This window comes from Chiloscyllium plagiosum, unplaced genomic scaffold, assembly GCF_037043375.1.
Source record: "Chiloscyllium plagiosum isolate Xiang-an unplaced genomic scaffold, Cpla_swu_hap1 HiC_scaffold_9, whole genome shotgun sequence".
Taxonomy (NCBI): Eukaryota; Metazoa; Chordata; class Chondrichthyes; order Orectolobiformes; family Hemiscylliidae; genus Chiloscyllium; species Chiloscyllium plagiosum.
Genome location: NW_028270147.1, coordinates 85,207,591 through 85,235,507, shown reverse-complemented (window position 1 = coordinate 85,235,507; position 27,917 = coordinate 85,207,591). Strand labels below are relative to the sequence as shown.

The 27,917-nt window shown below is 40.9% G+C and overlaps 1 protein-coding gene across 5 annotated transcripts in view; it reads right to left on the bottom strand.

Moving 5' to 3' along the window:
• Positions 1-27,917, bottom strand: part of acbd6 (acyl-CoA binding domain containing 6) — a 202,251-nt gene that overhangs the window by 98,880 nt on the left and 75,454 nt on the right. The window contains exon 8 of one of the 5 annotated variants that reach the window (XM_043699917.2): positions 25,785-26,041. The exons of 3 other annotated variants lie outside the window; for them this stretch is intronic. In XM_043699917.2, the coding sequence (XP_043555852.2) occupies positions 25,987-26,041 (55 nt within the window). In that variant the 3' untranslated portion in view covers positions 25,785-25,986. Of the gene's footprint in view, positions 1-25,784; positions 26,042-27,917 lie in introns of those variants that run through there. One more of the 5 variants, XM_087990890.1, reaches the window with a different exon arrangement.

Below are 27,917 nucleotides of genomic sequence, written 5' to 3'. Positions count from 1 at the left end.
ATTCAAAATGGCAGTGGTTGTGTACATTCTAAGGAGCCTAGATGAATTGTTGCCGTGCACCTTGCTGATGGTACACATTGCTGACGGTACACATTGCTGACACTTAGCATCAGTGGCGGGGGGAATGAATGTTTTGCACAAGTTGTACCAATCAAGTGGGCTGCGTTGTCTTGGAACTGATAAAGAACCATCAAACTTGAAACATTAACTCTACTTTCACCCACAGATACTGCCAGACCTGCTAAGCTATGGCAGCAATTACTGTTTCTGTTTCAGATTTCCAGAATATGCAGTTCTTCACTGTTTGTTACTCTAATGAGGTCAAGGATTCTGAGGTTCTAGCAGAATCCAAAATGAGCACCAGTAAGCAAGATATTGCTAAGTAAGTGCTGCTCGATAGCATAACTGATGACACTTTCCATCACTTTGCTGATGGTTGGGAGTACACTGAAGGGGCAACAATTGGGCAGGATTGAATTTGTCCTGCTCATTGTGTTCAGGACATACTTGGACAATCTTCCACAATGTTAAGAAGATGCTAGTGTTGTAGTTGGACTGGAACAGATTGGCTAGGGGTGTGTTAAGTCCTGGAGCAGAAATCTTCAGAACCATTGTTGGAATGGGGTCAGGGCCACTAGCCTTTGAGGTATCCAGTGCCTCCAACCATTTCTTGATATCTTGTACAGTGAATCGAATTAGCTGAAGACTGGCATCTGTCATGCTGCGGATCTCTGGAGGAACAACAAATGGATTTCGGCACTTCTGGCTGAAGATTGTTGCAAATGCTTCAGCCTTGCCTTTCACAATTATGTGCAGCACCCACCCCCAATTAAAGATGGGGATATTTATGGACTCTCCCCCTCCAGTGAGTTATTTAATTGTCCACTACTATTCACAACTGGATTTGGTGAAACTGCAGAGGTTAGATCTGATTGTTCGTTGTGGAATCACCTTGCCCTGCAAATGCTGCTCATGGCTGTCTGGTACACAAATAGTCCTGTTTTGTGGGCCTCATCTTATTTTTAGGTGTGCTTGGTGCTTCTCCTGCAGTCGACATTGAACCTGGGCTTAATGGCAACGTTAGAGGGGGGATATGCCAGACCATGATGCTGCAGATTGCGTTAAGGTACAATTCTGCTGCTGATGACCCACAGTATTTCATAGTTGCTCAGTCTTTACATGTCTGAAATCAATTCTATTTAACACACAGCACAATGGAGGAAATCCTCAGTGTGAAAATGGGGCTTCATCTCAATAAAGACTGTGTTTAGATTAGATTAGATTACTTACAGTGTGGAAACAGACCCTTCGGCCCAACAAGTCCACACCGACCCTCCGAAGAGTAACCCACCCAGACCCATTTACCCCTTCAGCTAACACTATGGGCAATTTAGCATGGCCAATTCACCTAACCTGCACACTTTTGGACTGTGGGAGGAAACCGGAGCACCCGGATGTGATCACTCTTACTGATACTGTCAAAGACAAATGTATCTGCGGCAGGCAGACTGGTGATGATGAGGTCAAGTATGTCTTGCATCCTCACCACCAGCTGCAGTCTCTGTGGTCATGCAGCTAGGCCAAGGACAGTCAACTTTCTGTCAAAACCAGCCAGGCCTGGAACTGCCTAGACAGGTGCTAATGGCCACATTGTGCCTGAACAAACCGTTGCTAACATCTCCAGCGAGCCGGCTTTGTTAGAAGAATGCTACTCAAATTTGATGGCACCCAGCTCAGTAGGAAGCCAGGTGTAGACAGCGTGATAAGGACAAGCTTGACAGGTGAAAGTTCTGTGACCTCCATGTATGGAAAGTAGTCTCTCCACTGGGTCTTCCTGACCCCTGTCTGATGCTGGTATTAGACACAGGCCAAAAGAATGTTTGTGAAGGGTGTGAAGAGAGGGATAAAAGGGGCGACCTGGTGTCCCAGTAGAGCTCTACTTTTTGCACGTTCTTCAATGATGTATGCAGACAGCATCTTCAACTGGCAGCCGAGGTGTACAGGATCCCCAGCACTTTATATTTCTTGGCGAGCATCATCAGACTGGCCAGACCCTGAAGACCATCACAGTGAATCAACTCAAAGACCTGAACCAGCCCCATACGAGAGGGGAAGCGCAAATTGACAACCCCAGATTTGGAAACATCAACCATCCTTCGAAGATCAAGAAACAGTCTGTCCTGGTCTTAGTGAATGAGTATTACCAGTCTCTTCAGACAAAACAGTTCAAATATTGTGGTAGGAACCTGTTGATAGGGTGTAGCTAATTCTCAGAAGCATGTGTTAAAAGAAGTTAGCTAGTGCAGATTTGAGACTGTTTACTGAACAGTCCTCTGAAGAGATTGATGAGGGTTTGACAGAGTTTAATTAAAGTAGAAGGGTAGAGTCCAATAAGTATTTTTTTCCTTGATAGTGTTCAATAAAGTTGTGTTGGAGCTGCCCCTGACTCACGTTCTCCCTGTCTATCTTACCAAGTAATGTACCTGAGATAAAAAAAAAGGGTGACTGCAAACTGGTCAAGGCTAGTCAGAGTACATTTACTCACCTTTCACTTTACAACAGGTGTCTCTGTGTCACCTGTGGCAGCATTTTGAACTGAACATTTGGACACTTACCCTATCATATGACTTATAGTTTGGCTGTGATGAGAAAATGTCATTTTGCTGGAAAATTCAAAAAGCATTCCCATAAAGTATTATGCTTTATTCAGAAACCTTTAGTCAGGGCTAACATAAAACATTCTGAAGAAGGGCTTACGCCCGAAACATCGATTCTCCTGCCCCTCGGATGCTGCCTGGCCTGCTGTGTTTTTCCAGCATCACAGTTTTCAACTCTGGTCTCCAGCATCTGCAGTCCTCACTTTCTCCTAACATAAAACATGTATTCTAATCCATGTCACAGAAACAGGCGCATATATTTCATAGAGGTCCAGAAGACTCAATGTCGTGTGCCTGAGATTTTCATATGTTGCAGCTGTAAAGCTTCAACCATGAAAAGAAATTGCAGGGTATCTTAATGTATTTTATACTAGCACTGTGTGCACGAAATTGCTTTTTCTATGGGTATGGTAAAGAGATAAATTTTCTCCTTTTGTTCTTGACATTTTACCTTCAGTGAGAAGCCAGCAGGAAGATAGCTGAAATCCTGCCATGGATATCATTAATGTGCCTCATATAGACAACAATCTGTACATTAAAGGCTATTTCTAGATCAACAGAAAGCCCCACAGTTAAATAATGGAATTTTTAAAAAATGTACCTCTTAGTGCTAATGTTTCAGGAAATTTATCACTGACAAGTATACAAAGTAACATTACGAGCAGGACTATTAAATACATCAAGCTCAAGGCAGCAAACACAGAAACAAAGATGGCAGTCTTAGTTATTAACTTATGTTTTAATCAACCCCTTCAGAGATGTTATAATATACCTCCGGACAGGAGGTACTTGAACTCAGGCTTCCTGGTTCAGAGGTAGGGACAGTACCACCATGCCAAAAAAAAGGCCATCTCTTGTTGATACAAACAAAGATACAACCAATATAAGACAGGTTTATTTACATTCCTATCACAGAGCAAGGTATAGAATGGGGACTGGAAAGAAAAAATATTTTATAAACCGATGAAAAATGTCATCTTGCCATAGTCCTTCTCAAGTAGAAATATGAGATCAAAATGCCATGTAGGCAAGGGGGGCTGGGGGTGGTCTGTAGACAGTGCAATACTGCACTTCGCAAAATTAACAAGCAAGTTGCTGTATTTCTCCAACCTGACGAGGAAGTCCAAGATTTCTTAAGTTTGAAACTTATCTGTTGAACAGCTGCCAAATCTCATTTCTTAGCATGCAATGTCCCATTCATAATGAGTTCAAGAGCGAACCAGCGTGTGTTTTATTAACTAGAAGTCATAGTTCTCTATTGACATAATATTCAAAGGGAGAAGTTCGATTAGGATCTATAACAAAACATTGTTTATTGCATATCAGTGTTAAATAGATTGAGCCGAACCTGCATATTCATGTATCTGGAACTGACATATAAGCGAGAAGTATCACTCTCACAGAGCTGTCTCAAGGACTAAGCATCAACTGATCTCAAAATCTTTGACACAGCTGGCATTACAGCTCTTCTCTGACTCAGAACAACTGACGAGTGAACAGTCTTAAGACTGTAGTGTCACAATAATGAAGAAAATGACAAAAAAAAGATGGCTAGACTCACATGGGAATATCAATTCAAGAATTTACAATCATAAATAAATAAAAGGACAAACAGACTGGCATGACTTTGTGAATGACACACTGCTCAATGCTCTACTGCTGGTTTGAAATCATAACATTTTTGAATGAAAGATGAAGCCTGTGCCTTCCCACCCAACAAAACCCAGCAAGCAGAACAAACGTAGATGTTCACAAATCTTAGGTAAAAAGATTGATGGTAAAATTCTGCAAGAGAATCCTCAATTTATCGACACTATGTGGAACATGAATAAAAGCATTCCTGTTGAGATCAATACAGACAATACTTAGGAGATTATTCCATCATGCCATTTTTGCTATTGATCAGGCTTTAAATGGTTTTTTACTTTTCAAAACAATTGATCTACTTGAACTATTATTGCAATTCAGTTGAGTTGGGGTTAAATTAGTCCCAATACTGTGGTTGAATGCAAATTTCACACAAGTGTCCCTGACTTGTATTAGTCAATATCTGGCTGTGTTTGCAATGATAACCATTTTAGAGTGAGTATGAGTGAGGGGTTAGAAAAGTTAAACTATTTTACCTGGCAATCTGCTTTTTATTTGACAAATAATCTCTCTGACACTGAAAGTGAACTGTTGCAAGTAGTGTTCCATTCCTTCAAGTCTTAATTATTGCTGTAGAGTTATTAAAAATATATATTTTAAACATTATTTGCCCTCTCAATTCAATTTTTAATTTCCTCTTTATTTTGTTTTGTGCACACAAGTTGACACTGAAATCTATACTGTGACATGTCCTTATTCAGATCATAGCATCATAGAATCCCTACAGCATGGAAACAGGCCATTAGAGTCTGCAACATTCCTCTGAACAGCATCCAAACCAGACTCACCACCCCACCCTATCCCCGTAACCCTGCGATTCTCATACTGTACCTACCTCTGAACCAGGAAGCCTGAGTTCAAGTACCACATGCTCCAGAGGTACATTATACCATCAATCCATCTAACCTATACATCCCTGGATACTGTGGGCAATTCACATAATCTGCACATCTTTGGACTGCATGACGAAACTGGAGCATCCAGAGGAAACCCACGCAGAAATGGGCAGAATGTGCAAACTCCACACAGGCAGTTGCCCTGTGGAGCACAGTGCTAACCACTTAATGATTTTTAATGTTCTTAATGACTGTGCAATCCGATCAGTTAAGGGGATAAAGTTTCCTGTGGTGTTCACACTGGATGCATATATTCTGAAAGGAGCAGTACATTTTTTGAATATTAACTGAAAAATATAATACTGAAGATACCGGAAACCTGAAATAAAAACAAAAAAATGCTGGAAATAGTCAGTTCAGGCAGTATCTGTGGAGAGAAAACAAAGGAAGGTTTCAGGTTGATGACCTCACTAAGGTAGAGAAAGATGGAATGCACTTGAAATTCTAAGACAAGGAAGAGAATTCCAAAATGGTCATGTTGGGGGCAATAACCCAACAAAACATGGGGAATTGGAGAGAGAGAGAGAGAGAGACAGACTGACACACTGCAAGCAAGGATAATGGTCATAGTCTTTTGTTGAAGTCCAAGCTTACAGACAGTTGATCAGGAAATAGAAAAGCACTAGCATTGTCAAGCCCAGAGCAGATGAAAGCTTGGACTTGAGGCTTCCAAGTAGGGGAGGAAATGAGGCATATAATGATGTGCAGCAGGAAGTGGCTCAATCATAGAGAGATTGTAAAGCTCAGAATCAAGAGGGATCCCAAAACTCTGCCCATCTTTGTTCAACTGTAAGTGAAAGTCAATTGGTTGCTTCAAAGTTTCTACCCAGAGGCTTAGAATACAGTCTCCCTTCAGCCTCCACTGAGTTAGTCAAACTAAAAATCCTTACACCAAATGTAATTGAGCAAAACTTCAGAATAGTCAACTAGCCCCTGAATGTCATAATTTAACTCTACTGCAAGTTACATTTTCTGTCTTCTAGAAACATAACAGCCAATAATCTCAAACTATTAACGCTCCCTATAGCCTTGCACTTTGGGTTAACCAACATATTTTCCCTGAGTTCTGCCAAAACAGGTCCTACATATAACGCCATTAGTGATTGTGCATTCAGTTCCCTTGGGCCACAAACTCTGGGAAATCCTCTTTAAAACTTTCAGCGTGGTTTGCTGTTTTACTAGCCTCCTTTAAACACTCCTGAAAATATACAACTTTGACTAAACTTTCAGCAATCTGCTTAGTAATTAAGACAGAGAAGGGGAAAAGGAACTTTGCCTCTCAGAAAGTATTCAATCTGTGGAGGCAAAAATATAAATTGCTGGAAAAGCTCAGCTGGTTTGGAAGCATCTGTGGAGAGAAATCAGAGTTAACGTTTCAGGTCGAATGACCTCAGTTCTTTGGCAGGGTCACTCGACCTGAAACATAACTCTGATTTCTCTCCGCAGATGCTGCCAGACATGCCGAGTTTTTCCAGCAATTTCTATTTTTGTCTGATTTACAGAATCCACAGGTCCTTTTGGTTTTTATTTAGTGAATCTGTGCAACTCTTTTCCACAGAGCACTGTCATTAAGTATATTCCAAGGCTAGGATAGACAGACTTTTACATCAGTAAGGGCATCATTACAGAGGGAAAACAGAGGAAAGTGTTGTTGATGATTATCAGATTAACCATGATCTCAATGAATGGCCAAACAAATTTGATGGGCTGAATGGCTTAATTCTGCTTTTATGTCTTATGGTATAATTTCATTTGCTCCAGAGAAAGACGAGGACATATTTTGCTAAGTTAAATCTACAGTATAATACTATTTGTTCTATAGTTTTAAATGCTTTGCACAAACTGCTTTTTATAGCAATTGCTGCACATATTCAGTATCATTGGCAAAACCTCTCCTTCTAATCTTCAAGCTTCCTTGAAGTACATCAAATTTTAAACTGTTCTTGTGCTCACAGTCTGAATGAAACAGTTTACTTCTATGATGCATTGTAGTATTTTAAATATCAGTCATGGGATTAACTTTTTCCAATAAAAACATATATATTTACATTGCATAATGCTCAAAATGGATTGAAGGGTTTGACAAAATAGGAATCTGAGCAGTAAATTTTCAAAGTTTTTGTTTCAGATGGGTCTTCTTATTGATACACAGAAGGTTAGAATAATTTCTTTCCATTTTAAAGCCCTTGGAATAAATCCTAACATTTGGTTACTGTTGCTGACAGCTTCCCATCAAATACAATCTTTTACACAGAACTTACATCATAGAAACATGAAGTTTTTGTGCTTCATATGGGCTTGCTTACATTATACTTCATTTAACCCCATCAGCACATGCTGTATTATTCGTGTCTTTATCTGGATTCCCTGTAGTTTTCTTTGGTATCATTCACCTAAATTGTCTGATATTATACTGAGTACCATATTCTAACCACTATTGGGAAGTAAATGTTTCCCAAATTCCTCTTTGCAATAGACATTATTATATTTGAGACCGTTGTTTCTGATTTTGCGTGCATTTTCTGATTCTCACAGGGTCTTCAGTTGTTTTCCTTATGGATTTTCTTTTCTGACTTCAGCAACAGTAATTAGCTTCTAATTAATCTCAGAAATGTGTGAATGTAGAAACAGAAATGGGATACTTAGTCCCTCAAGCATGTTCTGCCAAACAGGTCATGCTTGATCTGTATCCAAATTCCATCTATCTGAGCTGGTTGCATAACCTTTATCTACAATGAAGTTTAAGTTAGCTCGTATACTAGCTCAACCGTAGGCGGCACGGTGGCACAGTGGTTAGCACTGCTGCCTCACGGCACCAGAGACCGGGTTCAATTCCCGCCTCAGGCGACTGACTGTGTGGAGTTTGCACGTTCTCCCCGTGTCTGCGTGGGTTTCCTCCGGGTGCTCCGGTTTCCTCCCACAGTCCAAAGATGTGCAGGTCAGGTGAATTGGCCATGCTAAATTGCCCCTAGTGTTAGGTAAGGGGTAAATGTAGAGGTATGGGTGGGTTGCGCTTCGGCGGGGCGGTGTGGACTTGTTGGGCCGAAGGGCCTGTTTCCACACTGTAAGTAATCTAGTCCAATCTAATCTAAACCTTTGCTTTCTTAAAAGACATAGATCTTTCAAACACAACTCCAGGTGAGTGGCAGAATAAACCAGCACATGACATAGTCCGAAGGTCTCCTTTTGAGTTGATTGCCTGTTTCACACTTTATATTAATTCATGATTATCTCACAAGACATTCAATCAATGAATGGCAAAGCATTGTGTTGGTGAAGCACATAATGGAGCTGTATGGTCTAGTCTATGAACTGATACTTCTCACCTACTACATGAACTTAAGACAATGTGAGTGCATGCAAATATTCCAAACAACCAACCCCACCTATTAGGTTGCTTCCTAATTCATGCCAGGACAATTCATGTGGGCGGCACGGTGGCACAGTGGTTAGCACTGCTGCCTCGCAGCGCCAGAGACCCGGGTTCAATTCCCGACTCAGGCGACTGACTGTGTGGAGTTTGCACGTTCTCCCCGTGTCTGCGTGGGTTTCCTCCGGGTGCTCCGGTTTCCTCCCACAGTCCAAAGATGTGCAGGTTAGGTGAATTGGCCATGCTAAATTGCCCGTAGTGTTAGGTAAGGGGTAAATGTAGGGGTATGGGTGGGTTTCGCTTCGGCGGGTCGGTGTGGACTTGTTGGGCCGAAGGGCCTGTTTCCACACTGTAATCTAATCTAATCTAATAACAACAGGACTGAGCTTCCAGGAGTTCCCATTCAGAGAAGCAGTATTAGTTTGATTGATAGTTTGGTTAGTCAAATCCCATAAATGAGTCACGCAGAGTAAAATGGATAACCATATTTCCCCCTCCAACTCTATTTTGATTTAATCCCTGCTCTCCCCTTCACTGTTTGATCACACATCATTGCCCTTTGTGGAAGGCACTGCTTGTCACTGGCCACTCGGCTGTTTTCATATCTTCCTGGTGGTGGAAATTGAATAAAAAATCATACACCTTGTGTTTCTCACTGTGTCTCACAAGTGCAAAAAAAAAGAAAAAAAAAGAAAAAAGAAAAGAAAAAAAAATGGGTGTTAAACATCCTGTTCACTCTGAGAAGAAAAAAATGGATAACCATTCATAGGGAAAGGTCACTGGACATGAAACATTAACTCTACTTTCTCTCCACAGATGCTGACTTTCACCTGCTATTTTAGAATTATTTAGTAAACCTGGGTAGGGGAACTATCCAGATACCAATGGAAGTCAACACGATCCTTAGTGCAATGAATTTGTCCAGACTCCTGTCACTTTTATTAAACTGATTGAATGGTGTTTCCTTCCCAGTGTGCACAGTGGCTAAAGTGGTTTCTCATTAATGGTCCTCAACCAGCTTGATGCAACAATTATTTTCCTTGCACAAAAATGGGATTTGAATTAGGTTTTTATCATTCCACTTGAAACTCAAATTGGATTTGGTCAAGGCAATGCAGTAATGTCCGATTCCTGGAGACAGTCAAATTTATCACTTCACTTTTCCAGAGGGAAGCAAAATAATCAGTTTGAACACTGGAATTACATTAGTGAGTGTGTTGCTGGAGAACACAGGAGTTCAGGCAGCATCCGAGGAGCAGGAGAATCAATGTTGCAGGCAAGAACACTTCATCAGGAATGAGAGTTGTGAGCCAAAGGGATGGAGAGATAAATAGGAGGAGGGGAGGGGGCTGGGAGGGAAGGAAGCTGAGTGCGATAGGTAGGTGGAGTGGGGGTAATGGTGATAGATCAGAGAAGAGGGTGGAGCGGATAAGTGAGAAGAAAGATGGATAGGTAGGACAGGTCATGAGGGTGGTGCTGAGTTGGAAGACTGGAACTGGGATAAGGTGAGGGGGAAGGGAAAATGGGGAAACTGGTGAAATCCACATTGATGCCATGGGGTTGGAGGGTCCCAAGGCAGAAGATGAGGCGTTCTTCCTTCAGGCAATGGAGGAGGCCCAGGACATGCATTTTCTTGGCCAACCTCTCACCCTCGGAACGCACAGCCCTCCACTCCCTCCGCTCCAACCCCAATCTCACCATCAAACTAGTAGACAAGGTGGGCGTGCAGTGATAGTTTGGCCCACTGACCTCTACACCTTTGAAGCCAGGCGCCAACTTGAAGACAACTCCTCCTACTGCCCCCTTGACCATGACCCCAGCACCCCATCACCAAACTATTATCTCCCAGACCTTAAAAACCTCAATTCACCTCAGGGAAACTCCCACCTACAGCTTCCAATCTCATAGTTCTGGAACCTCGCACCACCCGGTTCTACCTCCTGCTCAAGATTCACAAGCCTGACTGCCCTGGTCAACCCATCATCTCGGCCTGCTCCTGCCCCACCGAACTCATCTCCACATACCTGGACACTGTCCTATCCCCCCGGTCCAGGAATTCCCCACATATGTTCTTGACACCACCCACACCCTCCAACCTCCTCCAAGACTTTCATTTCCATGGCCTCCAATGCTTCATAGATAGAACATAGAACATAGAACAGTACAGCACAGAATAGGCCCTTCAGCCCACGTTGTTGTGCCGACCATTGATCCTCATGTATGCACCCTCAAATTTCTGTGACCATATGCATGTCCAGCAGTCTCTTAAATGTCCCCAGTAACCTCGCTTCCACAACTGCTGCTGGCAACGCATTCCATGCTCTCACAACTCTCTGTGTAAAGAACCCGCCTCTGACATCCCCTCTATACTTTCCTCCAACCAGCTTAAAACTATGACCCCTCATGTTAACAATTTCTGTCCTGGGAAATAGTCTCTGGCTATCAGCTCTATCTATGCCTCTCATTATCTTATACACCTCAATTCGGTCCCCTCTCCTCCTTCTTTTCGAGTCCAAGCTCAGTCAACCGCTCTTCATAAGATAAGCCCTCCAGTCCAAGCAGCATCCTGGTAAACATCCTCTGAACCCTCTCCAAAGCATCCACATCTTTCCTATAATAGGGCGACCAGAACTGGACGCAGTATTCCAAGTGCGGTCTAACCAAAGTTTTATCGAACTGCAACAAGATCTCACGACTCTTAAACTCAATCCCCCTGTTAATGAAAGCCAAAACACCCTATGCTTTCTTAACAACCCTGTCCACTTGGGTGGCCATTTTAAGGGATCTATGTACCTGCACACCAAGATCCCTCTGTTCCTCCACACTGCCAAGAATCCTATCCTTAATCCTGTACTCAGCTTTCAAATTGGACCTTCCAAAATGCATCTCCTTGCATTTATCCAGGTTGAACTCCATCTGCCACATCTCAGCCCATCTCTGCATCCTGTCAATGTCCCGCTGCAGCCTACAACAGCCCTCTATACTGTCAATGACACCTCCAACCTTTGAGTCGTCTGCAAACTTGCTGACCCATCCTTCAATCCCCTCATCCAAGTCATTAATAAAAATTACAAAGAGTAGAGGCCCAAGGACAGAGCCCTGTGGAACACCACTGACCACTGACTTCCAGGCAGAATACTTTCCTTCTACTACCATTTGCTGTCTTCTGTTGGCCAGCTAATTCTGTATCCAGACAGCTAAGTCCCCCTGTATCCCATTCCTCCTGACCTTCTGAATGAGCCTAGCCTGGGGAACCTTATCAAATGCCTTGCTGAAGTCCATACACGCCTCATCAACATTTCTAGTCACATCCTCAAAGAACTCGATAAGGTTTGTGGCACCATGGGCATCCAGTCCCTCTACACCTCCATCCACCATGACCAGAGCCTCCAAGCCCTCCATTTCTTCCTCTCCCGGCATCCCACCCGGCATCCCACCAGTACTCCTCCACTGACACTCTCGTTTGTTTGGCTGAACTGGTCCTCACCCTCAGTAATTTCTCCTTTGAATCCTCCAATTTTCTCCAGACAGGCACCTGCATGGGCCCCAGCTGTGCCTTATTGGTTGCATGAACCAGTCTATCTTCTGCAGTTACACCAACACCATTCCCCACCTTTTCCTCCGTTACATTGATGACTGCATCGGCGTCACCTCATGCTCCCACGAGAGGTTAAACAGTTCATCAACTTCATTAACACATTCCACCCAGACCTTAAGTTCAGCTGGACCATCTCAGACACCTCCCTACCCTTCCTAGACCACTCCATCTCCATCAACGATGACCGACTCAACACAGACATCTTCTACAAACCCACCGACTCCCACAGACTGCACCTTCTCCCTCCCTGCCTCTTGTAAAAACTTTATCCCTTATTCCCAATTCCTCTGTCTCGGCCGCATCTGCTTCCAGAAGGACCAATTCCACCACATAACACATCAGATGGCCTCCTTCTTCAAAGGCTGCAATTTCTCCTCCAACGTGATCGATGATGCCCTCCAGAGCATCTCATCCACTTCCCATACCTCCGCTTTCAAACACCACCCTTCCAACTGCAACAAGAACAGACCCTCCTGGTCCTCACCATCCACCCCACCAACCTCCGTATACATCGCATCAACCTCCACCATTTCCGCCACCTACAAATGGACCTCACCACCAGAGATATGTTTCCCTCCCCTCCCCTATCTGCTTTCCGTAAATACCATTCCCCCTGCTGCTCTCTTGTCAGGTCCATGCCCTCCACAACCCATGCTCCCCTCCTGGCACCTTCCCCTGCCACTGCAGGAATTGTAAAATCATGCAAGTCCTAGGTCTCCTCCATAGTCACACCCTAACCACTCGACGCCTGGGGGAAGAAAGCCTGATCTTCTGCCTTGGGACCCTCCAATTACATGACATCAATGTGAATTTTACCAGTTACCCCATTTCCCCTCTCCCCATCTTATCCCAGTTCCAATATTCCAACTTGGCACTGCCCTCAACCCCTGTCCATCTCCCTTCCCAACTTATCCACACCACCCTCCTCTCCGACCTATCACCATTGCCCCCACCTCCGTCTACCTATCGCACTCTCAGCTACCTTCCCCCCCCAGCCCAACCCCCTCTAATTTATCTTTCCACGCCCTCGGCTCACAAGCCTCATTCGTGATGAAGGGCTCTTGCCTGAAAGGTCAACTCTCCTGCTCCTCGGATGCTGCCTGACCTGCTGTGTGTTTCCAGCACCCCATTGTCGACTCTGATCTCCAGCATCTGCAGTCCTCACTTTGTCCTACTGGAATTATATTGCTGCATTTGGGGTTGCTCCCTTTTAGGTTATCAGAGTAATGTTCAAAATGTATGGGTGCATATTCCTCATTCTGTTTCATTATTCTCCAAAGTTCCATGAGAAAGCGAAAATAAATAACGTCGGAAAAGAGTAGAATGATTTATGGCAATTTCAAACTACAGTTTACAACATTTAGATCTCAAGAAAGAGATAACTCCTTTTTAAAAAGGTCATATAACTGTGACCCATGATATGGCCATTCCCCAACAGGGAATTCAAGATAAATGGCAATCAAAATGCCTGGCAGCTGTAACAGCATTGTACAAAGGAAAGATTCAAGGGATGGATCAAAATTCTTTCTCCAAAAGGCTGTCATGTTAACTGTGAGGTGCTATCAAATGTCAAGTGATGATTCTGGGAAGGAGAAATGGAGCAGTCTCAGATATTCAGTTTAATGCTAATCTTGACTCACCTATACCACTTAGCAATGGAACGATAGACCATGGGATGAGGAATCCAAATGATCCTTTTTGTGGGGAATAAAACAAGCTGGAAATTTGTTCAATATAACTAACTACAATGGTGCAGTCTTTAATGTGTTTCCCATCAATATCAGTTTTAATTATAGAATAGCTGTTTGATGAATTATCATGAAAATGGCGTTTTATTTTCGGTTGATTTAATAAATAGTTTTGTCACCACAGCGGTTGCTGCCGATATTATGGGGAATATAGTTTGCAGCAATTAAATGAGCCCAACAATGCAAGCAAGTTGAATTAACGAAGAAATATTTGTTTAGCCCAGGGCAGATCTGTGATTGTGTCACATCACGCTGACTGTCAACACTCAATACCGTCTCTAGCTATAACAATACTCTAATTTAAATTTTACATCAAACATGGAAAAGCAAGAAAGGTGCTGAAGTTCATAGATGAATGACTTGATTTTTGAAGATAATTTTTGATGGACACGTTTCCTCACACAATTAACATTAACAATCTTGCAAATTCTCTTACAATCAGGTGATTTTAAAATGCACCTTTAATATACAAACATCAAAGTAGAGACCAGCAACTTTTTAAAAAGGAGGATTTGAAATCCCAGTTATTTACCAGAAGAAAATGTCACAAGAGTGCACTGTAAAAATAATTTTTTATCGTGCAAGAGTCAAATAAAGCAAACACAAAGTACCATCTTAACTAATTGTCTACATTCTAAACCTCGGAATCAACACAAGTTTATCATGAATTAACAGACAAATTTCATTAAATTTTAAATTATACCTTAAATATCAGATACAACCAAGACTGATCTTGCAAATGGGCTTGACAGTGAACTCTGTCATACTGTACATCTCATTAATCTGTGTCAAAAATTCCTTCAGAACTCTGTGTTCCTCATGAAGAACTTTTTTCTGGTCTTTTAGGATTTAAACTGATCCTTAGCAGATGGTAGCATACAGCCAACCTGAGTTCTACAGTCACACGTCTGCAAATCCTCATCAGTTCTGCTTGCAAATGGGCCTGACGGTCTTCAGCTGTGTCCAAATTGTGAAGATTCACTATCATCATCTTCAAGTAACAGTAACAGAAAGGGCTGCGGAAACTATAGAACAAAAGGTGCTCCTTCTTTGGCAAAATGTTTTACAAGGGAGATTCACAGAGTGGCCAGTCTGTCGTGGCCAATGTTGTCTTTTCACATGCAATCTTCTGCATTTCCTCTCCTTAATTATGTAACCAGCAACATCAGTACCTGCCACTGTGCTGCAAGAGTGGCACACCACTGCCAAGACAATGCAACATTCACAATACTGGCGCCACATTTAAAACCCAGCTGTACACCAGTTCAGACACTGCGTGCCAGGAACTTCCCTTCACACTTTGGTGCTTGGCTGTCATTGCTAAAGACATATATTCCAGAAAGGAATATGTGCTCCCCGCTTCATTACCAGGAACCTGAGGGTGCTGGTGGATGTTATGAAGGGCTGCATTTTTACCTGATTGGCAAAGGATGCCACACAACCAAATGCAACCAACTAGGACCAAGGCAGCAGCCCGGATAAAACACAATGCAAAGCAGCACAGAAAGGAGATTAATGACCTATGTCCTCCAAGGGTAAATGTCACCATCTTTATTTATATAGACAGGCCACTAATTATTGAATGCTTCCACACCATATCCTTTTCTCTAAGGCCTTAGGACTACAAATTTCATACCTGCATTATGTCCACTCAGCAGTTTTCACGCACCTCATCCTACCAAACGACTAACCCACTCTGCCCTTTGTACTTCCTATTTACTCACTGGGGTGACTTTATCATGCATTTTTTTGCTCATGCATTTACTGCTCTTCCATTCACTGTCATCACAGTCAGTCTCTCCCTTTGTTTCACTTTTTCCCTGAGAGAGACATCTACATAGTACCCTAAATCATGCACCAATAATCTTCAGACTGCTTGCATTTGACCTGCAGCACTGACCATAGCCAACCTCCTGAAATGGAACTGGACAGTCCCTTGACTGTTGAAAAATGTGGTGCTGGAAAAAACACAGCAGGTCAGGCAGCATTCGAGGAGCAGGAGAATCGACGTTTCGGGCATAAGCCCTTCTTCAGGAATGAGGCTGGTGTGCCAACCGACTGAGATAAAAGGTAGGGGGGAGGGAATTTGGGGGAGGGGCACTGGTCTGTATAGTACCATTGAGCATGGTCTCCTTTGACCCTACCAAAGACAAATATTCATGCTAATATGTTACCTCCAACACCATAAGTTTTTATGTTCTGCAATAACCTTTTATGTGACACCTGATCGTAAGCCTTCTGAAAATGTAAGTACAGTACATATGTAGGCTCGCTTTTATCCAGAGGACATTATTCCTTCAAAACATTTCCAACAATTTGGTTAAACATAATTCTTCTTTGACAAAGCTGACTCCTAGTGATTACCTTGAACATTATTTTTTTAAGTGCACAGCCAGAACAACTTTTTAATGACATATTCTACACATAACCCATGATAGAGGTCAAACTAACTGGTCGAGAGTTTCCTGCTTTAAGTCACCCTCCCATCCCAAATAGAGGGGTTATATTCACTAATTTCCTGTTTCAGGGCTACTTTTAGGCATAATGGTATGAAAAGAGAGATTAATGACTTTTGAAAGCACAAAGGTTGTGCAGATATTCAATCACTATACAGAAGAAACAATTAGAAATGTTATCTCTATTTGTTCAACTGCATATTAACTGCACTTTTGTTGCTGGTTACTGCAATGACAATGTGCATTTAAGGGCACTGCATGTCAGTTCTGGATGCTGTGGACTTAGAGATGTCCTACTGTAAGTAGTGGCATCTATGATTATTCTGATCAATATATATGCAGTCCTAACTCTTGGACAGCATTTGTGATGGTGGAGGACTTGTAATGCATCTACCAAACCAGCAGCTAGTGCTTACTCAATCAGCCCTGTGATAATGCTGTTTGAACACCATCTACAACTGCTTTGTTGGATGTCTTGCTAGTGTCTGCATGACAAAGTTCTTTGTAAAGCATTGTCCCCATTTGTAGAACATATTAGCAAGATACAAGTGAATTAGTGCCAAATTACAGATGCACATAGCAAACAAAGCAGCATGTGCATGGACTTGTTTCTATTTCTGAATGCAGAAAATTCTGCAAAATTAATACCAGCAAGTCTACTCATTAATTAGCCACTCTTAAGAACCCTAGAATGAAGTTTATCATCCACATGCACTTCATTCAGATTTTGGCTTTGCTCGGAACTGAACAGCATGTCCAATAAGATATTAATAGCATTAATGATGAGGTGGCTATTGATATGTGGTACAGTTGGGAAAGGTTGGTAAAAGACAAAACAATTGTCACTTTCATAAAAGTATAGAATACACCAATGGAAAAACACCAAGGCAAGTGGCCTTCATACCAGTCATTCTTATTTTGCTGTTAGTGCATCTCCCAGCAGAGCTACTAAAAGGGAGCAAGGATCCCACCAATCATGCTAATGAATGTCTGGCAGCTCGTTTAGATCCCAGTCCCTCTGTTTCTCAAACTCTACAGACTGTGCTAATCCCTCACAATAAACTGCTTGTAGCCAAGCCAGATATTTATTACTATTGATCAGCCATGTCCCAGTTAAGACTTTTGTTCTCTGAGCTCTGGACTCTGACCTCAATTAAGTTATGAATTTCAATCCAATAGACTGCCTCACTAACTCCCCTGCTCTCTCTGACTGTAGCAATTATAATTAGCAAACATAGGAGTCATGGAAAGAGCAGCTCATGGATCATGTTATTTTAATAATAAATAAAGCTTTGGTGGCAACAAACATAGAAAGTATCTTGAGAAATTAGACATTCATGTATTTAATTGGAAAACTTGATTTTTTTCTGCCAATATCAATTTCTAATAAATCTTAAGTTGCATAAAATCACTCCTGGGAGTAGACATAATGTTCATAATATTAAACAAGGATCGACATATCCATTAGAACACTAGCATATTTTATGTATAGAGGCAAAAGAATTAAAATATGGTGTCCTCATGGCACGCATTCAGCACAAGTTTCAAACACTACTTCTGGATACTCAGTATCTTGCCTCACAGTTAACAGTACAGTTTAAACTAAATTACACGATCATCACAGAACAGCAACATCTTGACTTAACATGCAAACAGTTCAGTTCTGTCATATTGTGCTGTGTGCAGGTTGGAGGCTTGAGGCTGAGAGACCTACTTCATATCCCTGATATCAAGGGGGCAAGTGGAGAACCCAGAGAGAGAAAATGATGACAGTGCATATCAGGATAATTCATTCCTTTATAGCCAACATTATTAGTGGAATAATAAGCCGATTTGTTAAAGCAGTTAAAGTCATCATCGCATCCCTAAATAGGCACTTATTCACCTAATAGAGCTTTATGCTGAATAGCAGCAGATGCAAGATACAAGCTGGAAAAAATAAAGGTACATTAAACAATTTTTCAATAATGTCTAGGATATTCACGACATTAGAAATTCAGAGATCAAGAATGTAAAGTTGAGTGAGCTTTGTGCTATTGCTTTTTAATGTGTATTTTAAATTAATCCCCAATATCAATGAGCAAGTTCTGTGGAAGCTAGCTAGAAAAAGCACTGCACCCAAATTTATAATCTTTTATTTCCCAAATTTTGTATCATACCAACAAAACTGCATTTATGGCTCACTTCTACTTGCCCTGCAAAGACCTCTTACATTTCTAATGCAATGATGCTTTAATAAATATAGAGCATTCCAGGTGAGTCAGACAGCAAAAACTTGTATTTCTGTAGCAAGTTTGAATTCTATAACATATTTAATGTATTAAAAATGCCACAAGTAGTGTAAGATATTAAAGCAGATGACCAAAAGTCTTGACAGGTAAGGGCAGAGCTACCAACGATAGAAAATTAAAATCAGGATTACTCAACAGGCCAGAAACAGAGGACCGTAGATAGTTCAAAGGCTGTAAAAAATTGCATAAATAATATGACAGTAAGCCAAAAAGGGATTCAAAATCAAAAAGAAGAATTTTAAAGTGGGAGGTGTTATTTCGCCAGAAACTAATGAGTGGTTAATATAAGGGATTTAGTACAATTTAGGACCAGGCTGCAAAGTTTGGGATGACACAAAATCAGAAATTGCTAGAAAAATTCAGCAGATCTGGCAGCATTTGTGGATAGAAAGCAGAGTTAACGTTTCAGGTCTAGTGACCCTTTTTCAGAATGTTAATTCTACTTTGTCTCCATAAATTCTGCCAGACCTACTAAGATTTTTCCCGTAATTTCTGAATTTTGTTTCCGATTTCCAGCATCAGTTTGGGATAGCCTTGTCCTTCTCAGTGGTGGAAGCTGAAAACCTCAAAAGTTATGATTGAAGTATGCTTGATGATTTGCCACAGTGCTGCCAAGAGCAAATAAATACTGTACTCATAATGGATGTCTATCCAGATGAGTTATGAATTTTCTAACAGTCTCTGTCTTCCAGAGACTGGAAACAGTTCAGAAACTTTAAGACATCAGAAGATGTCCCATTCAACAGCAAATCTAATCTATGCTCTGCTCTTTCATGTCTGTGATGATATGGTTATGCTAGTTAAACTTCAGGATGATAATAATGATGACATTGCAAATGGAAGGACCGTTGAAAGTTAGGAAAAGGTAGCTATATCTTTCTCCTAGGAAGTGATTGTTACCTGCCTCTTAACACGAGGCTGCATTTTGTCCGAGTCCTGTTACAGACTCTGATGGGCTGCTGCGTCATAAATAGAGTCAAATATCACAATCTTCAGTGAATAGCACCATATCGTATCTTTTAAGAAAGGAAAGGTTCTTAAAAGGAGCTGCTGAAAAAAGCTGAGGACATTAACCAGAGGGCACAGTAACAAACCCAGAGCTGTGATGGCTTACTTCTGACTATCAAAATCATATTCTCCTTTGTGCTAGGTATGACTCCAGCCACAGGAAGATTTTATGAGTGTCTATCACCAAACTTAGCTTGTAAGTGTTTTACGGTTTGGGCACAAACCTCACTGAATCCCCAATTAATAATCATCAATACGTATGGAAATTTTAAAAAAAGGCAAATGTTCTACCAGACTTTATACCTTACTTGCTAGAATTTATTTCCTGTGTCTTGCATTAACACAAAATGCTATTTCCTTTCTTTGGTAGAAATCAAATAAGTTTATTGGTACTCCTGTCAGTTTTCTATTGCTGATCACTGTAATAAATGGTCTGTGCTCCCTACTGTTATGAAGGGGTAAGAGGTAGTGTACCTTTAAGAGAGTTGAAAGCTAGCAAGAACTTAGAGAGGAATAGAGAGTCCGGAATAAGGTAACAATGTAACACTTGGTCGGAACTGGCTGGGTTTCTACGAGACAAAAATAAATTCAAATTCAGCCAATCAGTTTAAACTATGACCCAAGATACCAAACTCCAACCAAGTTTGAATTTGGCATTTTGACAATATTAAAACCAATGAAACAATCCAATGTTTTGTGGTATAAAACTGGAAAACAAAATGAGCAGTTGGGGAGAACTGCCAAAAGACCAACAGGTGTAGGCTGCTAGTAAGAACTCTTTGAGAGGTACCTGTCTTAGAGAGTGAATTTGCACAGAAAAAAAAAATTGACACTGACCTGGAGAGCAAATCTACAGGAATATATAAAGAGGAGATTTCACAGCTGGCTGGTTTTGAAATTTGAATTTTTCGATAAATCGTAATCGGGCATTTTATCAGACCAGTATTGTAGAGGGGGAGGTAATAATATAGTTTGGAGAAAAGAGTTGAAAATAGTTGGCAGTTAATTGTTCTCTGTTAGACTTTTAAAAAAGTTATTTTTTTTACTTTTAATAGTGACTTTTGGGACAGTTCTTTGCCTCTTGAATTTTCGCAGATAACAACACAGGGTATATCTTTTCTGTGTTGGTGGTTTAAATTAGCAGAGGGTGTTCACCCCATGTCATAACACTACTCAGTAAGCTACAGCCTAAATAACTCCAGGCACAACAATAAGGGAAGAAAAATATCTTCATGTGTGGACAACAGGCTACAATAAGGCCAACATAGCTACATATAGAACATAGAACAGTACAGCACAGAACAGGCCCTTCAGCCCATGATGTTGTGCCAACCATTGATCCTCATGTAAGGTAAACCTAATGTACGAACCCTCAAATTTCTATGACCATATGCATGTCCAGTAGACTCTTAAATATCCCCAATGACCTCACTTCCACAACTGCTGTTGGCAACGCATTCCATGCTCTCACAACTCTCTGCGTAAAGAATCTGGCTCTGACATTCCCTCTATACTTTCCGCCAAACAGCTTAAAACCATGATCCCCCGTGTTAACAATTTCTGCCCTGGGAAAAAGTCTCTGGCTATCAACTCTATCTATGCCTCTCATTATCTTGTACACCTCAATTAGGTCCCCTCTCTTCCTTCTTTTTTCCAATGAAAAAAGTCCAAGCTCAGTCAACCTCTCTTCGTAAGATAAGCCCTCCATTCCAGGCAGCATCCTGGTAAACCTCCTCTGAACCCTCTCCAAAGCATCTACATCTTTCCTATAATAGGGTGACCAGAACTGGACACAGTATTCCAAGTGTGGTCTAACCAAAGTTTTATAGAGCTGCAACAAGATCTCACGGTTCTTAAACTCATTTCCCCTGTTAATGAAAGCCAAAACACCATATGCTTTCTTAACAACCCTATCCACTTGGGTGGCAATTTGAAGGATCTATGTACCTACACACCAAGATCCCGCTGTTCCTCCACACCACCAAGAATCCCATCTTTAATCCTGTACTCAACTTTCAAGTTCGACCTTCCAAAATGCATCACTTCGCATTTATCCAGGTTGAACTCCATCTGCCACCTCTCAGCCCATCTCTGCATCCTGTCAATGTCACGCTGCAGCCTACGACAGTCCTCTATACTGTCAACAACACCTCCAACCTTTGTATCGTCTGCAAATTTACTAATCCATCCTTCAATCTCCTCATCCAAGTCATTAATAAAAATTACAAAGAGTAGGGGCCCAAGAACAGAGCTCTGTGGAACACCACTGACCACTGACTTCCAGGCAGAAGACTCTCCTTCCACTACCACTCGCTGTCTTCTGTCGACCAGCCAATTCTATATCCAGACAGCTAAATTTTCCTGTATCCCATTCCTCCTGACCTTCTGAACCAAGCCTACCATATGTACTACAAATTATGAAAGAAGCTATCCAGTAGAACATCATAATTTGTTCTGATTCATGGTAAAGCACTATTTCTAAATTATTTATTATTAGCAGTACTGAACCTTCAAGACTCCATTACATAGGAACAGGAGACCTCAAATTAAACAAGCCACATGATATTCCATCCACTTGTGTTCTATATAGTGACATAAAAAATAATTATAACACATTGAGTGGAGTATTTAGGACTACATAATCTTCCAGACTAACTCACAGATTTAGGACTTGCTGGGTCAAGGTCCACCTCTATACAGAGATGCAGTAAACTAGCATTGTCGCATGCCCACCATAACACTGAAGAGAACATCAAAAAATAAAAAGGCCACGTGGTTCTCAAAGAAGGCACTATTCTCTTATCTACAATAAGACATTAAGACCATAGGAAATAGAAAAAGGACCCTTGAGCCTGCTTGAGCCTGCTTGAGCCTGCTCTGCAGCTCCAGAGAATCGTGGCTGATTTGACATTCCTCATGTCCATTTTCCTCAGTTTCCCCATAACCTTTGATTCCTTGATCCTATTAATTAATAATTTATCTATTTTAGCCTTAAATACACTCAAGAACTCTGCCTCCACAGTTCTATGTGGCAAGGAGTTCCAAAGATTCTTAATCGTCTGACAGAAGAAATTTCTCCTCATCTGAGTCTGAGACTATGCTCAGTAGTATTGGACTCTCCCGTGAGGTGAAACATCCTCTCAGCATTTGCCCTGTCAAGCCTCAAGCATCCTACATGCTTCAATGAGATCACCTCCTATTCTTCCAAAATTCAGTGAGCAGAGTCCCAACTCTTGCATAATTCACGAACCTTCTCTGAACTGTTTCCTATGAAATGATATGTTCCTTAAATAATGGGACCAAAACTGCTCACAGTACTCTAGATGTACTCTCACCTGCAACTTGTACAGTTGCAGTAAGACCTCCCTATTCTCATACTCTAACCCCCATGAAATAAAGGTCAACATTTCATTAGCCTTCCTGATTTTCTGCTGCACCTGTGTGCTAGCTTTCTACATTTTGTGTACAAGTACCACTACATCCCTTTGAATGGCAATCTTTTGCAGTTTTGTCCACATAAATAATAATCTGTTCTTTTGTTCTCCCTTGTAAATGAACAACTTCGCATTTTTCCACATTATATGATTAGATTAGATTCCCTACAGTTTGGAAACAGGCCTCTCGGCCCAACAAGTCCACACCGACCCTCCAAAGAGTAACCCACCCAGACCCATTTCCCTCTGACAAATGCACCTAACACTATGGGCAATTTAGCAGGGCCACTCCACCTGACCTGCACATCTTTAGACTGTGGGAGGAAACCGGAGCATCCGGAGGAAACCCACGCAGACACAGGGAGGATGTACAAACTCCACACAGACAGACAGTCACCTGAGGCTGGAATTGAACCTGGGACCCTAGTGCTGTGAGGCAGCAGTGCTAACCACTGAGCCACCATGCTGCCCAGCAGAGATATATTTGCCAACTTTTTGTCCACTTACTTACCTATCAATTTCTCTCTGTAAAATAGTTGTATTCTTTTTGCAACTAGCCTTTCCATCTATTTTTGTGTTGTGTGCAAATTTGTCTACAGTACATTCACTTCCTTCAAGTCGTTAATGTATATTGTGGTCCTGGCACTAATCCCTGTGGAACCCCACTAGTCAGAGGTTGCCAACCTGAAAAAGAACCCCTATCCCCATTCATGACTTAACCTTGTGTGAGGTATCTTGTCAAATGCCTTCTGGAAGTCCCAGTACAGCACATCTACTGGTTCCTCACCCCTGTCCCAACTATCCACTTTGTTTTGGACTTCCTTGAAAAACTCTATTAGTCAGACGTGATTTCCACATTAGCCATGCTGACTCTGCTTAATTAGATTACGATTGTGCAAATGGTCTGCTATAATGTCAGTATTAATGGATTCCAATACTTTTCCACAGTAGATGTTAGGCTAATTGGACTACAGTTATCCACTGTTATCCACCTTTTGCCTACCTTCCTTCTGTCATATTGGCAGTTTTTAAATCCTCTCATACTTCTCCAGGATCAAAAGATTTTTGGAAAATTACAATCAATGCATCCACTATCTCTGCAGCTATCTCCTTTAAAATGATCGGATGCAGGCCAAAATGGCCAGGGACCTGTATGACTGTAGTCCCATTAGTTTGTCTAATACTACTTCTCCAAAAGTGATGATGGTATTTAACTTGTTCCTGTATTCTTTAGTATTAATGGGAAGTTTGAAGTACCTTCCACCGTAAAGACTGTTGCAAAATATTTGTTTAACTCATCTGCCATTTCCTTGTTCCAGAGAACTATCTTCCCAGATTCATTTTCGAAGGGGCTTATGTTCACTTTCACCTCTCTCTTCCTTTTTAGATATTTAAAGAGGCTCTTATTGTCAGTTTTTATATTCCTCATTATTTTGCCCATGTACTTTGTGCTCTGTCTCTTTATCACTTTAATCTTCTTTTGCTTGATGCTGAATTTTTCCCAGTCTTCAAGGCTATAACTGACATTTTCCTTCTTCTATGATTTTTCTTTCAATTTAATACTCTCCTTTACTACTGCTAGGCTTGGTTTATCCCTCAGAGCCTTTCCTTCTAACTGGAATATATTTTTGCTATGAGACATAGTTTGCCTCCCTAAATGTCTGCCACTGCTTGCTTACTGTCATTTCTGCTAACCTATCCTCCCAGTTCACGTTAGGTAACACTATCCTCATTTCATTGTAATTCCTTGTATTTAAGTTAAACGTAGTTATTTTCAAGCTTTTCACTCTAAAAATGAATATTAAATTTTATCATATTATGATCACTCCTTCTTGGGTACCTTTTACCGCGAGGTCATATGTATGCTTCATTAACCATTATCACATCCAAGTCAGACTGGTCCCTGGTTTGTTCCATGACGTATTCCTCTCAGAAACTATCCTTAATGCATGCTGTGAATTTATTGTCATAGCTACCTTTTCTAATCAACATAAGATTAAAGTCATCCACATTAACATTGTATTTTTACATGCTCCTATTTTTTGCTGATTTATAGCCTTTACTACAGAGTGGCTATTGTTTTAAGATCTGTACATTACTCTTACCAATACCTTTTTCACTTGCTTTTTTAAAAAATTACTCCTGCCCAAGTGGACCCGATATCATTTAGATTAGAGTGGCGCTGGAAAAGCACAGCAGGTCAGGCAGCATCCGAGGAGCAGGAAAATCCACATTTCGGGCAAAAACCCTTCATCAGTCATTAAAACAATTAAAAAGCATTGATTAAATTAAACAGTCAGTCATTCACTTGTGTTTTTGCCTTAAGGAATTTTCTGATGATATCATTAAAACCGAGTTATTGAACGTGGCAGTGCCAGGAAGCTAAACTAACAAACAGTGTTAAATTACAAGGCACCCCTAGGTCAAATGGTCATACTGCTAATAGGAATAGTAACAGGTTCCTTCACATTATGATATTCAGTAGCTCCTTCGTCTTACTTCTTCTAAAGAGGCCATCAACATAAATCATGTAAAAAGATGCAAAGGGGCAAAAATAATCAGAAAAGCTGATCAAGGTAATTAACTGTTCTACTTTACAGGTTTAAGTATGGTACTCTTCTTTATTACAATCTTATTTGATAAATGCACACGGAATAAAACAAGCAAGAAAACCATCAACAATTTAAAAAAAACACGAGCGATGAGAAAAAAAAGACAGGGTTTATTTAGATCTAAATGAATTATATAGATTGGTCCAATGCTGCATGAAGCCAGCCCACTCTAAGTCTCTTGAACTAAGGTAAAATTGTTGGCCTCAGGTCATTTTCCAAAGGGAGTGCACTGATGTATAAAAAGGCCAATATACTACTGGTATCCTGTTTCAAGTTTCTGAATAGCTGCTGCTTTCACATCTGAACTTTTTGTCCTCTGTACACCTGTAGCAGATAAAGAACATCAGACAATGCCACTGCAAATCACACAGATAATTTAACAAATCATACTGTTTTGCAGTGTTTAACCTTTCCCATATTCACTTGTGAACATTACATATCCCTATACCACTGGAATACACAGGTTAATAACACAAACCAGAAATTCTTACTGTGCACATATTCTGATAAATGATGTGCTTTGATTTTGAAATAAAAATTACAAAAATTACAAACTTCAAAAGATAATGCACGTTTTATACAGCACTGATTAGGTAAAATATAATGGTGTGAGTGGCACAGTGGTTCAGTAGTTCAGTGACACTTGTGCTGTCTCACAGGTCCAGGGAACTTGTGAGACTTCTAGTTACTAATGGCACCAAGGGATTTGTCGATATTATGGAATCTGCTGTTGAGGTAGACGATCAGCTACAATCTAGAATGGCAGAATAGGCTCAAAGGGCTGAATGGCCTATTTCTACTGCTATTATGTTCCTAACTGAAATGCAGTGAGCTATATTATCATTACTTCTTTTGATCTTATTTTTATTACCGTATCATGCAAGCTTTAATATTGGGGATGGTAGTTACTAAGTGCAATGGAAGTTGATTAATGAATCTTCCATTCCCTCTGAACTTTCCCATCTCAGTTTTCCAAAGAAGATACTGTACACACTAATTTCCCATACTCACATCCCCAATGTCATGAATCACTCTATCATCACATAGTTCAATCCATCTAAGGACCTAAAAACTGTGCAAATTCTATTGCCCTTTTCCTGCAGAATCTATAAGCTTCTGAAACCCAATCATACTGTTTCATTTCCAATACTTCACAATTTACAGAATGTCCATTGACAATGATCTTTACAATCTTCTCCAATTTTCTTTATATGTGCACATGCGCAAAATAAAGCTATTTTCAAAAAAGTTGCATTTGCTGACACCTAAGAACATTTCTAGTAGCAGAGAAATTTCTGAAATAAATTTAAGAATGATAAAAACCTAACAAACCCTGAAGCATTGACCGAAGTAGTTCGACAAACAGCAGAGATTTTATATTCTTAGGAAAGGTCATCGCTGTCTAATCAGTTTCCCTGCGCTCTCATATTAGTGTTGATAACTTAGCAACTGTCAAAAAACATATTTAGCCACTGGTTGGAATTATTTTGTATTTATCACAGTAACATATTACAAGGTCATGATTCGGAGATGCCGGTGTTGGACTGGGGTGTACAAAGTTAAAAATCACACAACACCAGGTTTTGGTCCAACAGGTTTAATTGGAAGCACACTAGCTTTCGGAGCGACGCTCCTTCATCAGGTGATCAGGTGATCACCTGATGAAGGAGCGTCGCTCCGAAAGCTAGTGTGCTTCCAATTAAACCTGTTGGACTATAACCTGGTGTTGTGTGATTTTTAACATATTACAAGGTGTAAGGCTTAAGTCAGACAATCAGCAGATTCTTGTACCATTATAATAAAAGCAAAGTGCAGCAGATATTATAAATCTGGAATAAGAATATTTCAGTTCCAAAATAAGTCATTTCAAACTCAGTTATCTCTGTTTCTCTCTCCACAGATATGGTCAGACTGGCTAAGTTTCAACAGGGCTTTGTTTTCATTTTTGACCATCATATTGCACCCAGCATATAATAACAAAACAGCCTCGTGAATATTGCTAAATTCAAGACAAATTTTCTCCAATTGTGGCAACATTATTATTCCTGTTATGTCACAAAGTAAAACCTGCCTTTACTGCCCTTTATTCCCTTCCCAGCACCAACAGTACACCCACTCCCCCAAATCCTGCAGTAACCAGCATAGTTTATAAGCAGGTTAGTTTGCAACTATGATGAGAGTTTCTGCTCAGCAATGGTCA